At 33.6% G+C, this 13,257-nt stretch overlaps 1 protein-coding gene and 1 long non-coding RNA gene across 5 annotated transcripts; one reads left to right on the top strand and one right to left on the bottom strand.

Moving 5' to 3' along the window:
* Positions 1 to 825: 825 nt before the first annotated feature.
* Positions 826 to 1,208, bottom strand: LOC149495009 (uncharacterized). The gene is made up of 2 exons (XR_016321630.1): positions 1,125 to 1,208; positions 826 to 1,017 (listed from the first exon to the last, which is right to left on the bottom strand). It is a non-coding gene; the product is annotated as an uncharacterized LOC149495009 (long non-coding RNA).
* A 6,382-nt stretch (positions 1,209 to 7,590) lies between these two features.
* On the top strand, positions 7,591 to 11,212 carry LOC105633220 (G-type lectin S-receptor-like serine/threonine-protein kinase At4g27290). 4 transcript variants are annotated; one of them, XM_089723717.1, is made up of 8 exons: positions 7,594 to 8,318; positions 8,409 to 9,209; positions 9,372 to 9,488; positions 9,662 to 9,822; positions 9,917 to 10,127; positions 10,215 to 10,452; positions 10,535 to 10,685; positions 10,797 to 11,212. In XM_089723717.1, the coding sequence occupies exons 1-8, from the start codon at positions 7,934 to 7,936 to the stop codon at positions 11,100 to 11,102; spliced, it is 2,370 nt and encodes a 789-aa protein (XP_089579843.1). In that variant the 5' UTR covers positions 7,594 to 7,933; the 3' UTR covers positions 11,103 to 11,212. The 4 variants fall into 4 exon arrangements, with proteins under 4 accessions (XP_089579845.1, XP_089579842.1, XP_089579843.1 ...); XM_089723719.1 differs by having other exon boundaries at positions 7,591 to 9,209; positions 10,773 to 10,914; XM_089723716.1 differs by having other exon boundaries at positions 7,592 to 9,209.
* Positions 11,213 to 13,257: the final 2,045 nt, after the last annotated feature.

Here is a 13,257-nt window from a genome sequence, read left to right as displayed (position 1 = left end):
AGATGGAATCCTATTGAGAAGATAAGCTGCTGTCTTTAACGCTTCACCCCACAGAGACTCTGGTAAAGTAGAATGACTAATCATACTCCTTACCATATCCATAAGAGTCCTATTACGTCTCTCAGATACACCATTCATGCTGGGAGTACCAGGCATTGTATGTTGAGGGACAATTCCATATTCCTGTAGGAAAAGTGCAAAAGGTCCTAGACGTTGTTCGCCTGAACCGTCATATTTACCATAATATTCACCACCACGGTCAGATCGAACAGATTTAATCTTCTTTCCTAGTTGATTTTCAACTTCGGCTTTATAAGATTTGAACACGTCCAAAGACTCAGATTTTTCATGAATGAGATATAAGTAACCATAACGAGAATAGTCATCAATGAATGATATAAAATATCTTTGGCCATTTCTAGCTGCAATATGGAATGGACCGCAAATATCTGTATGAATTAGTTCTAAAACATTGGATGACCGAATGGCACCTAGTCTCTTTTGTTTAGTCTGTTTTCCTTTAATACACTCAATACAAGAATCCAAACCTGTGTAATCAAGTGTATCTAAGATACCATCAGAAACAAGACGCTCAATTCTTGATTTGGATACATGACCCAAACGTCTATGCCAAAGTACAGCTGAGTTATCAATATTCAACTTTCTTTTGGTACCTCTTGTAGTAACATGCAGGGATTCATGATAACTAGTATCAATGTCTAACATATATAGATTATCACATTCATTCAAGCAACCAGTACCCAAAACTTTTGAATTCATAGATAAAGTAAATACACTGTCTCCAAAAGAACAATGAAAACCAGATTTGTCCAAAAAGGAAACAGAAATCAAATTCCTTCTAAAAGAGGGAATAACAAAAGTATCTATAAGATCCAAAAAATAACCAGTACTTAAACATAATCTAAAATGTCCAATTGCCTCTGCTTCAACCGGATCGCCATTTCCCACATAGACGTATCTTTCACCGTCAGTTGGCTTTCTGTAGTTGAGGCAGCCCTGCAATGAAACACTTATATGAGCGGTAGCACCAGAATCCATCCAATAAGTGTTTTTAGGAGCTGAAGTTAAATTAACTTCACAACAGACTAAAACAAGGCACTTACCCTTCTTTGCAAGCCAAATAGCAAATTTAGGACAGTCCTTTCTCAAGTGATCCGTCTTTCCACAAAAGAAGCATTTTGACACATAAGGCTTCTTTTGTACTGGATCTACAACAGTAGCAGCAGCAGGTTTCTCAATAGCCTTTTCAACAGTCTTTGCAGAAGGCCTCTTTCTTTTCTTGTTCTTGCCCTTCCCAGCTGAAGAAACAAAATGAGCACTCTCTCTTTTGTTAGAATTCATCTTTTCCTCCTCATCAACACAATGAGAAATGAGCTCGTTAAGAGTCCATTTATTCGGCTGACAATTATAGGAAGTCCTAATTTGTCCATACTGAGAAGGAAGAGAATTCATAACCAAATGGACTAAAAGGTCATCTGGTAAAGCCATGCCCAGTGCCTTCAGTCTCTTTGCAATCTGAGACATGCTAAGAATATGCTCCCGAACACCACCATTGCCAGCAAACTTCATGGAGGTTAATTTTCCTAAAAGTGTTCCCACTTCGGCTTTGTCATTCTTGACATAAGCCCTCTCCAGCTCGGCAAGATAGTTTGAGCATTGTCCTTTTCAGCTGAGACAGAGTCTCGAACATGTTCTGGGACTCCTTTCTGCATGATCATCAGACCTAAGCGATTAGAACGCTCCCACTTCTCATACTGAACCCTTTGAACATCAGTGCTCGTATCAGTAAGAGGAGCAAGATCCAAATCCATACAGCCCAGAAAGATAATAATATCTGATTTCCAAGACTCAAAATTTGATCCCTCAAGTTTAGGGACACAATCAGGATTAAATGACATGTTAGCTGACATCAGAGAAAATAAACAAATAGATAAGTATAAGCTCACAATCCATAAATGAAACAATTCACATAAGTAGAGATCAAAAATGGAAATAAGATACAGACACAACATTAACATTCTCATCTTTGGATGTAAAACATTAACTTGTAATTAGTATCTCAACGCAGCAATCAAATATTGATAACATAGTCCTGACAAACAATAAATCTTCCTTTGGGCCGATATATCATTGTCATGGAAAATAATCAAACAATTATCAGATATTTATTGCCAAACATGTATTCAAAACTCAGCCAGATAGTAACCTTCCTTTGGGCCGATTAACTATCCGCAACGAATTCTAATACACCTGTCTAATATTCTAAAATAAATCAATTCAAGCAATAGAGGTCACTTTGGTGACTTATTGATCAAATCAATTTATTTTAACAAATATCAAACACAATAGGGACTTCATCACTCTAAAATTTAACCTCAAGTCGACAAATTAATTCATTTAATTGTAATTAAAACAAAACAATTGCAATTAAATGAATTGAATGTCTAAATATTTAATAATCTAAAATTATTTAGCCCAAATATATATATATATATAAGTCACTAAATTAGAGACTAAGTTATAAAATTGGACTAAATAAATAAAGTTCGGGGTCTAATTTAATTAAATATATGTCCATAGGTCTAGACGAAAGAAAACAGGAAATTAGGGGCCTAATCTAAAGTTACAGAAAATTAGGGGCCTAATTTGAAATTACAGAAACTTAGGGGCCTAATCTGAAGTTACAAAAAATTAGGGCCTAATACGAAATTTTCTAGGGACCTAACCGTAATTTTCCATCCCTAACCTTAAAACCAAAACGATCAGAGACAAGCTCTCCTTTCCGCCGACTCTCTCCAAAGAAACCAGGAACTATTTTTTTTTTTTTTTTTTTTAAATAAGATCCGGCCAGCAAAAAAAAAAAAAGCAAAATACCAAACGAACAATTAATCGTCAATGGCGTTAGTTCAAAACCTCTTATCTGTTCTTGGGGAATCCGAAGAACAGTGAGAACAAAAAAATTTTTTTTTTATTATTATTAAACAAAACCCTCAATCCGTAAACAGTAGGGTAAACAAATAAATAAAAAAAACATACGAAAATCAATCTAAAATCTAGCAATTATGCACAAGGCTCTGATACCACTTGTTATAAATTAATCTCAAATAATTCCACAATAACCTAGATCGTGCAAACCACTAGATTCAATAAAATAGATTGAATAAGAAAAGGTTGCGTACCTGACATCGTTGTTCGTCGATCTTGATGTGTAGAATTAGGTTTGCAGCCTTCCAGAGAATTGAAGAATCGATTTTAGCGGAAGCAGTACGAAAGGAACGTAAAACTGAATCGTATTCAACTCCTCTGGGGACCACAACCTTTATATACCTGTAGCGTTAGTACAATTCCTATTTCGGTCCTTTAACGAAATAAGAATTATATAATGGTCTCTACACTTAATATCTATAATTAGTTGATACCTCAATAGTCAATTATTCACAATCAAGACCACATTTAAAATTGACTTTACAATTAGACTGTTGTACATATTTAATTTTACATATTAAGCCCATAATAGAAAATTAAATCCAACAGTTCGTACTAACAAATACTATCAAATATGCCATGTTATGCTAGACAAGTCTACATGTCTAAAACTGAACTCCCGTTTCACAGGCAAAAAAAAAAAGTGTACGCAGAGTGACACAAACACAGACACAAAATACAAGATGCCATATGACGTGCATATGGAATACAATAATTTTTAAAAAATTGTGACATGGAATTAAAAGATATAATTTTTTATTTATATTTACATAATATATAGTAGCTGCACTTGTATTTTTTTTTTTTTATAATTGAGAGAGAGAACTCGAATCTAAATGTATTTTCAGGTCGTACGTGCACTTAACACTCACCTATATTTTGGTGTGCTGCTAGCTTTCCCTGCACTACTGTTGTTTCTCTATAGTATTTGTATGTGTATCAGTTTATTTGAATAAGTGACAATGCAAAATTATGAGAACTGGTTACAGAGCTTTAACGGATGGTTTTAGACGCACCCGTAGTGATGAAAGCCCCATGGCCCCTTTAGACCCAAGCCCCCATTGAGGGCGCAAGTGAATTTTTATTTGTCCGTAACAATTTTAATTTTTAAGTGCCAGCTGAATTTTCATTTTTGGAAAAAAGTTTACCCAATTGGAAAATTTCAAATTTCTTATTCGTCTCTTTCTTTTTCAAATAAATTGGATTGGTTTAAGCAAGTCAATAACCCTAGTGGAGCATTCTTATAGTTTTTCTTGTAATTACTATTGATCGTTTTGGTTAACCCAAGTCAATAACTCTAGTCAATAACAAAGATATCTGTTACTTTTTCTTTTGAAAGATATTATTCATTAATTATAATATCAAACATTATAAATAATCATATAAGAAATTAATAAAATTTACTTATCTTTTATCAAATCAAAAGAATTGTATATATTCTTTTGAATAATAGAACTAAAAATAAAAGAGATAATATTATATCATTCCGCTTGAAAAATGATCTTAACAAATTATGTAAATATTCATAGTAGTAACTAGTTTTCAAATTGATTTGAACGATAAAATAATAATTCTCTAGATATTTTATATCTGGATTGTTTTTTCAAAAATTTGTAACATATGGCATATATAGATGAGTCTTCTTACTATATATCATATGACGTATACAGATGAGTTCCGGCTACTATATATCAATAGCATCAATAGAGGAACAACACTATCAGACTCTATTGATTGAAGATTCACATATGCAAATCAAACTTCTTATTATCTTTAATTATTTAACTAATGAATAGATTAGCCAACTAATAAAAGTGAAGAAACAAAATTAACTAATCTTTATTTACTCTTCCCTAGTCGTGTAACCCTAATTTTATCGTTACATGCATTTGGTGCACATGATTCTTCCATATTTATATCCGTGTAAAATGGGCAATTCCTTTTTCATCATGAAATTACCAAACCCCACCCAACCCAACCTCTTCAACAACTACTACACAATGACTGACTTCAAGTCTTTCCTAGACTTGATTAGTACTCTTCTATCTGTGGACCCTGTATTTGTGGAAAAGAGTTTTTTTACATTTTCTATTTTTTAGGGACAGGGAAAATTTTGAAATAAAATGAAGATTATATTTTCTATATCATTTATTAGTTATAATCTTCATTTTATTTTAAAATTTAATTAATTTTTCATTCTTATTTTTCTTAAAAAGAAAACACAATGTTATTAAGCTATAAAATAATTAAAAATATATATATAAAACAACAAGTTTCATATACAACAAGTTTCCAAAAACTGTTTCATAAGCACAAGATTTTTACTTGTACTGTCTATCATCAGCAAACAAGTAGAATCATTGATTGGATTGCTCCGATTTGCCACCCAAACGACAGTTCTAACTGGAATTTTTTTTTACCAAATTCCCAAGTAACGCTTCCCGGAACTACCAGGACTAAAGAAACCAAGCTCAAAAATTCCATCTTTTGAAACTAAGGTCTGGCCATCAACAATTGATTGCGATGAAGTAAGAGTATCAGTTGCATTTGAGAATTTGCAGAACAAAAATAGTAAATTAGTTATGATCAAAATAAAAGAAACGGCGCAAATTAGCTTGGGACGGTGAGACATTTCTGCTTACTGCTTCTTTGATGCGATATCTAAACTATATTGAGACTCATCAGAGACTCTCTAGACCACTCTTCATCCATCCATCCACAACTATAAATCTCTAAACATATTTCCATATCTCTAGAAAAATCCGCAAATATCCTATTAAAATAATATTAATTCAAGAAAAAAATCTTCCTAGTTGCCAACTTTAATCTGACTTTCTGTTTTTTTCCAACTTTTATAAGTAAAAAAAACCTTAAAAGGTAGCTTAGATACATTTGATGTAGAGACATCGATGTATATATATACATATAGAAAGCATTTTTTTCTCTAGAGAGTTGACATATGACATATTCACTTGGCATTTTAATTTGATATGTAACATATTTTTTCAATTAGGCTTTCACTTGATATGGTTTGATTTGATTATTTAATGTATTAATGTATTGGCTTGGTTTGGTTTGGATTTATTTTGAATTAGTGTTTTTGGTTTGGTTTGATTGATTATTCAATGTATTAGTGTTTTGATTTTGTCTTTTTTTTTTTTTTTTTCTTTCATGCCAATTACCTAGCAATTCATATATCAATTCATATACAGTAAACCAGTTACAACTGTGTCCATATACAGGAAAAAAAATAGTGCCATTTTAAAAAAAAAATTCTTTTTTTATTGGCTTAGTGCGTAGAACCACTCAAATATTTTCCTAATTCAATAATTTATTTTTAAAAATTATAACGTTATTTAAATTGTAATATTTTTTAGTCTTTGATTTTCACAATTCCTTTATTTTTTATGAATTCAAATTGAAATAATGACTTTAAAATTGAAACCATCGGTACTAATACAAAAAATAAAAAAATAAAAAAAAAAAGAGAGAGAGAAATCAGAACTCAACCATTACAAACTGTTTTAGTTCCTATTTAGAATAAAAAATGGTCGACTATAGTCTGATTTCTTCTAGGACTTTTTAGGGCTCCTAAGTTCCATCTGGGTTTTGTGTGAAGCTAAATGAGCTTTATCTTTCAAATTTTTAATGGCGTGAGCAGGTTATGTGACATTTCGCTCTTGGAAAACGTCAAAGAAAAAAAGTCAAGTTGAAGTAGATATCAAATGACTGTTGTGTGAGTTCAGGAATAGATAACGATTGATTCAACGCGTCTTTACATGAATTTGCCAAAGATATTTACATGAATATCTCGAACTTTAAATGTAAATTTTTTACCAAGCCTCAGGTATTTTAAAATGATTATAAAACGCTTGGTATAATTATATTCGTAATTTATAAATATATCCTCAGATCATTTATTTAGTTTATTATCTATTAATAGAATGAATAAATAAAGTTTTAAATTAATATAAATTGAAGTTTGCCTTAACTATAATAAATAATTAATTTTAAACAAAAATTTAATTAGTCGTTGCCATCGCAAACTATTTCCTATGAAACATATTATTGATTATATCAACACTTTTTTGTTCCTTTTCTTTTTACTCGAGCATTAGGAGTACAAGTAGAGCTGAATTTCACCTAGATTGCAATTGCAAATATTGAGTCAATAGTGCTAAGTAGAAATAATCAATTGAAAAATCTTAAGGAAAATACTTGCCCAGACTGGATATATAATCCTATTTATGGACCAAATAAATGAAATTAAATTTTTTTTTTCAAGTGTATGGTCAAAAATACTTTTATTTCAATAAAAATCTTTAGTTTCATTAGTTTGGTTCATAAGCAGAGTCATGGCAAGTCTTTTTCAAAAAGGGCCCTAGTGAGACTCAAGAGTGCTCCCTACTAATATTAGTAGCAAAGGGCCACACGCTACCAATTAATAGGTTTAATTTTTGGTGGATGAGGAAACTAAAACTTGAGTCATCAACTTTTTTTTTCCCCATTTTTTTGTGGGCTTGGTTATTGTATAAACTAAACATAACAAGTAGCTACTTGTACTACCGATGCTTTTAATGTGTTGAGCATGACACTGCTGCAAGTAGAGGTTCTGAGACAAAAGGGCATTGTGTCCATTGGCCAAGCTATCATGTCAGGGTGCTTTTAGCAGGTTGCCAACTAGATAGAACAGATTGACCGGGGTTTACGGAAGTAGGAATTTCTGGTTACGTGCCAAACAAATCACTATGTTCAACAAGAAAATAGTTAGTAATATCATATGATCGAAAAAGGTGAAAGCCAGATGCCATGAAAATGTGAAAGAATGTTCAGCTGAGCACCAAATGCATGTAAGGAAGGTTCTTATTATCTTTAGCTGCATGCACTCTCAGATATATATAACACTCCTACTCGACTCTACAGGCCAATGGACATTGTTTCTGTTATTTTAATCAGTGCCAATTTCCTATTTTTCTTTTCTAAATACTCAAAAGCAACTGATACGATTGTTTTGTCTCAGTCTCTAGTTGATTCCAACAATAGCATCTTGGTTTCGAACAATGGAATGTTTGAATTTGGTTTTTTTAGTCCTGGAACTTCCAGCAATCGTTATATTGGAATCTGGTACAAGATTGATCCTGCAACTGTTGTTTGGGTTGCAAACAGGCTCAATCCAATAAATGACTCTTCAGGAATTTTGATTCTAGATAATACAGGAAATCTCACACTTGTTAGTAAGAACAAGAGTGTTATTTGGTCATCAAATTTAGAGAAAATAGTGCGGAATCCAGTAGCACAGCTTCTTGATTCAGGTAACTTAGTCATCAGGGATGAAAAGGAGAGCGATTCTGAAAGATTTTTGTGGCAAAGTTTTGACTATCCTTCTGATACATTACTTCCAGGAATGAAGATTGGATGGGACGTAGAGACCGGACTAAATCGGCGTCTATCAGCCTGGAAGAACTTGAGTGATCCTTCTCCTGGAGACTTCACTTGGGGAATGGTGTTAAGTGGTAATCCTGAAGGATTTTTATGGAAAGGCTCGAAAAAATATTATCGAAGTAGTCCATGGAATGGTATTGGAAATAGTGGTTCTCCAAACTTGAAAGAAAATCAGCTTTATGAGTTCAGTTTTATCTCTAATGAAAAAGAGGTGTACTATACTTATAACCTGAAAAACAGATCTGCCATGTCAAGGATTGTTTTGAATCAAACTAGTTATTTGCGGGAAAGATACACTTGGAACGAAGAAAGTCGAACTTGGGAATTGTATACGTTTGTGCCAAGAGACTATTGTGATAGATATGGGCTATGTGGTCCTTATGGAAATTGTATCAGTACTGAATCACCAGTTTGTCAATGTTTAAAAGGTTTTGTCCCCGCTTCACCTGAAAATTGGAATTCTGCAGATTGGTCTCATGGGTGTGTGAGAAATAATCCACTGAAATGCCATAATGGAGAAGGATTCGTTAAATTTGTTGGCTTGAAATTGCCTGATACTACTAGTTCGTGGGTGAATAGAAGTATGAATCTTAAGGAATGTAGGGCTAAATGCTTACAGAACTGTTCATGCATAGCTTACACTACTTTCGATGTAAGGGCACAAGGCAGTGGCTGTGCTATTTGGTTTGGTGATCTGAATGATATGAGAACTTCTAAATCAGGGCAGGATCTATATGTTCGCATGTCTGCTTCAGATTTAGGTATATAACTTCCTTCTGTTTTGTTTAAACTGAAAATGAATTTGATTACATTATATTCTATTAATGCTTTCGCAATATAGTTTGTGTTAGAAGTAAAACAAAGTTTCACATTTATTTGTGTCTTTTAGCAATGACTTAAACTGTTTCTGTTTCTTCGTGAAGAGGAAAAAATTGAGCCTAAGAAGAAAATAATGATTATAGTTGCAATTGTCGTCACCTTGTGTTTTGGCATGCTTATCATTTGCTACTGCGTTCGCAAAAGCAAAGCAAGAGTAAAAGGTATAGTTGCTATTTTTCCCCTTTTTTGGTTAAATGGGCTTCAGTTGGGTTGAAATTGTAATCTTATAGCCTTGGAGATAAATAAGGATTGTTTTTCTTCTGTAACAAAAACATGTTAGGATTGAAATTTTCTTATCGATATTTTTGGAATTCATCATTATGATTCATTCCAGAGAAAAGAGAAAGCGAGGAAAATGATGATAAGGAGCATAGCGAGCAAGAACAGCAGGACTTGGAGCTACCATTGCTTGATCTAACTGCAATAACTAATTCCACCAACAATTTTTCTAATGATAACAAGCTAGGGGAAGGTGGTTTTGGGCCAGTTTACAAGGTAAGTTCCCTGCATAATTGTTTGTAAGCACTTAAAAATACATTCCATAAGCCAAAATGGACTTTAATGATGATTCTACGAATACTCCTCTCAGGGTACATTAATGGATGGGCAGGAGATAGCTGTAAAGAGGTTATCAAAGAATTCTGGACAAGGGTTGCAAGAATTCAAAAATGAAGTAATTCTTATAGCTAAGCTTCAACATCGAAATCTCGTAAAGCTTCTTGGTTGTTGCATTCAAGGAGACGAGAAGATTCTGATTTATGAATACATGCCAAATAAAAGCCTTGACAATATCATTTTTGGTTTGCATCCCTCAAGACCTCATAATTATATTGGTTCATTTTTGTTAATGGATTCAAATTCACTGATATTGACAAGAATCTTGCCAGATCAAAGGAAAGGTGACCTACTTGATTGGTCCAAGCGTTTCAACATTATTTGTGGGATTGCACGGGGACTTCTTTATCTTCATCAGGATTCTAGATTGCGAATTATACATAGAGATCTCAAAGCAAGTAACGTTTTACTGGACAAGGATATGAATCCCAAAATCTCAGATTTTGGCATGGCTAGAACATTTGGAGGTGATCAAACTGAAGGAAATACAAATCGAGTGGTTGGCACTTAGTAAGTATATATTCTTGTCCTGCTTTACAAATTTGATGTGAAACGTGTTTAATTTTTGTTTTTTCCATGTTTGGGTCTGCAGTGGTTACATGGCCCCAGAATATGCTACTGATGGGCTATTCTCAGTGAAATCTGATGTTTTTAGCTTTGGTGTTTTACTGCTTGAGATAATAAGTGGGAAGAAAAGTAGAGGATTTTATCATCCAAGCCGCGGTCTTAACCTTATAGGGCATGTAAGAATCAAGAATTTTTTTTTTTATTTTTTTTTTTTTGCTTATTCTTCTTCTTTTTTAATTTGCTGTTGAGCTAATGATTTGCAGAAAAATTTTCACTGTATAAACTAGGCATGGAAATTATGGAAAGAAGACAAGCCGTTAGAGCTGATTGATGTGAATTTAGGAGAGTCTTGTAATCTAACCGAGGTGATTCGTTGCATTCAGATTAGTCTCTTGTGTGTCCAACAGCATCCTGAGGAAAGACCAAGTGTAGCATCTGTTGTTTTGATGTTAGGGAGTGAGAATGCTTTGCCTCAGCCTAAGCAACCTGGTTATTTTAAGGACAGAGGTCCTGCTGAATCAGATTCTACACCAGGAAAGCAGGATTCATCTTCAACTAATGAAATGACCATGTCATTGTTTGAGCCTCGCTAAATAACTAACTAGTTAGTTTTGTGCTCTTCCAATTAATATATAAAGCAATGATAACAGCTTCTGGATTTTGTCCTGTTCTAATATAATAGCCATGTACTTTTTTCTTTCCACTTATTATTTCTAGCTAGCATTAGTACCCCAAAGCTAAAAAGATCAGATTTGATTCAGTTAGCAACCCAAACAACTGTTCGAACTGGAAAATTCCCATACCAGATTCTTAAATAACAATTCTTGGAATTTCCAGGAGTAAAGAAACCAAGCTTGAAAATGCCACCTTTTGAAACCAAGGTCTTGCCATCATTTATAGACTGAAATGAAGTTAGTTAGTGTATCAGTTGCATCTCTAAATTTGGAGAAAGAAAGGAACAAGTTAAATAAAGAATCTCCATTAGTTAGTTTTTGAGAAATGGAGTTTCTGTTTACAGATTCAAAGAAAAAGCTTAAAGAAAGAAAGAAATATGGTTATCAAATTTCTTTTTCTCTCCGATCTTTCCATTCCTTTCAGAGCAACCAAACAGAAAAAGATCACACACATATATAATAATATGAATGATAGTTGTTCCCCTCCTTTATGCGGAAATGACCGAACGAAAACCTATGCCTATCTCGGCTAATGAACGCTTTCATTCGATGTTTTGATCCTCTGTAGAACATTAAATATGGGACGACGGTGTTAAAACAAACTACAGTGGAGAATTTACAGATTAAATCTTATGAGATTGATAGAGAATTCCAGCATATTTTTCATTGAAGAATACTGCAGAATTTATACAAGAATGGAAATAACAAACTTCCTATTTAGAAGCCACTCATAAGGTGGATAAAAACTGAATAAAAAATCTGCAACTAAGAGCTAAAAAACAGCCACTAACTTAAGCCACTAACTCCACCATTTGATGCTGTAAAAAAAAAAAAATAACAGAAAAATATTAACAGTATGCTGGAACTGAAATGCCAGAAATCTAACACTCCTCCATGGCATTTCGGTGACAAACACCAATTCTTTGTCTCAAGTCTTCAAATCTCTCCTTAGGAATGGCCTTGGTAAAAATGTCTGCAAGCTGATTTTCAGATGAGCAATGTACAAGTAGCACTTCGTTAGATTGTTGAACTTCTCTGATAAAATGAAACTTAATTTTGATATGCTTCGTTCGACCATGAAACACTGGGTTTTTGGAGATTGAAACTGCTGAAATATTATCACACATGATCTTTGTAGCTTCTGTCTGCTCACACTGCAAATCTTTTAGCATCTTCCTTAGCCAAATAGCCTGGTTTACAGCAGAGGCAGCAGCAATGTACTCTGCTTCTGCTGTTGATTGAGCTGTAGTTTCTTGTTTTTTTGAGCTCCAACTGAAAAAACTTGTGCCCAATGAAAATAAGTATCCAGAAGTGCTTCTTGAGTCTTCAATACAGCCACCCCAATCGCTGTCACAGTAACCAACCAACTTCAAATTCTCCCCTGCAACTGCTGCAAAGAACATCCCAAATGTGCTGGTTCCTTTTATATACCTTAACACCCTTTTGGCAGCTGTAAAGTGGGTTTCCCTAGGTGAATGCATGAACCTAGAGAGCAAACTTATAGCAAATAGAATGTCAGGTCTGCTAGCTGTAAGGTACAGAAGACTACCAATTAAACTTCTATAGAGGCTTGCATCTACTTTTTCAGCATTTTCATCCTTGCCTAGCTTTAAACCAGTAGAAATTGGAGTGCTTACAGGTTTGCAATCTTGCATTTTAAACCTGTATAAAATATCAGAAATGTATTTCTGCTGACTTATAAAAAAACCATCATTAGTTTGCAGCACCTCCATCCCAAGAAAGTATTTCATGATTCCAAGATCAGTCATCTCAAAGACTTTCTCCATTTCATTCTTGAACTTTTGAATGAGTTCAAGTTTGCTACCTGTCACAAGCATGTCATCAACATAAATTGAAACAACTAAACACTCATCATCTGTATTTCTTACATACAAGGTAGCTTCACTTTGACTTCTGCTAAAGCCAAGTTGCATGAGATGATTGTCCATCCTTTCATACCAAGCTCTTGGAGCTTGTTTTAAGCCATACAAAGCTTTCTTTAGAAGATAAACTTGATCCTCTTTACCAGGAATTAAAAAACCATCAGGTTGCTCTACAAAAATCTCTTCATTGA

The sequence above is a fragment of the Jatropha curcas genome, chromosome 7 (genome assembly GCF_041381405.1).
Source record: "Jatropha curcas cultivar XTBG-Jc1 chromosome 7, XTBG_Jcur_1.0, whole genome shotgun sequence".
NCBI classification, from domain to species: Eukaryota; Viridiplantae; Streptophyta; class Magnoliopsida; order Malpighiales; family Euphorbiaceae; genus Jatropha; species Jatropha curcas.
Note: the sequence above shows the minus strand (reverse complement) of the source record. Positions and strands in the feature narration are given on the sequence as shown.

Bases quoted from the DNA above. Each gene is read 5' to 3' on its own strand.
- LOC105633220 (XM_089723716.1), top strand. From the start codon at position 7,934: ATGGACATTGTTTCTGTTATTTTAATCAGTGCCAATTTCCTATTTTTC. The intron at 10,128-10,214 runs GTTTGCATCCCT...GAATCTTGCCAG, and splicing joins CCTTGACAATATCATTTTTG to ATCAAAGGAAAGGTGACCTA. The intron at 10,453-10,534 runs GTAAGTATATAT...TTGGGTCTGCAG, and splicing joins AATCGAGTGGTTGGCACTTA to TGGTTACATGGCCCCAGAAT.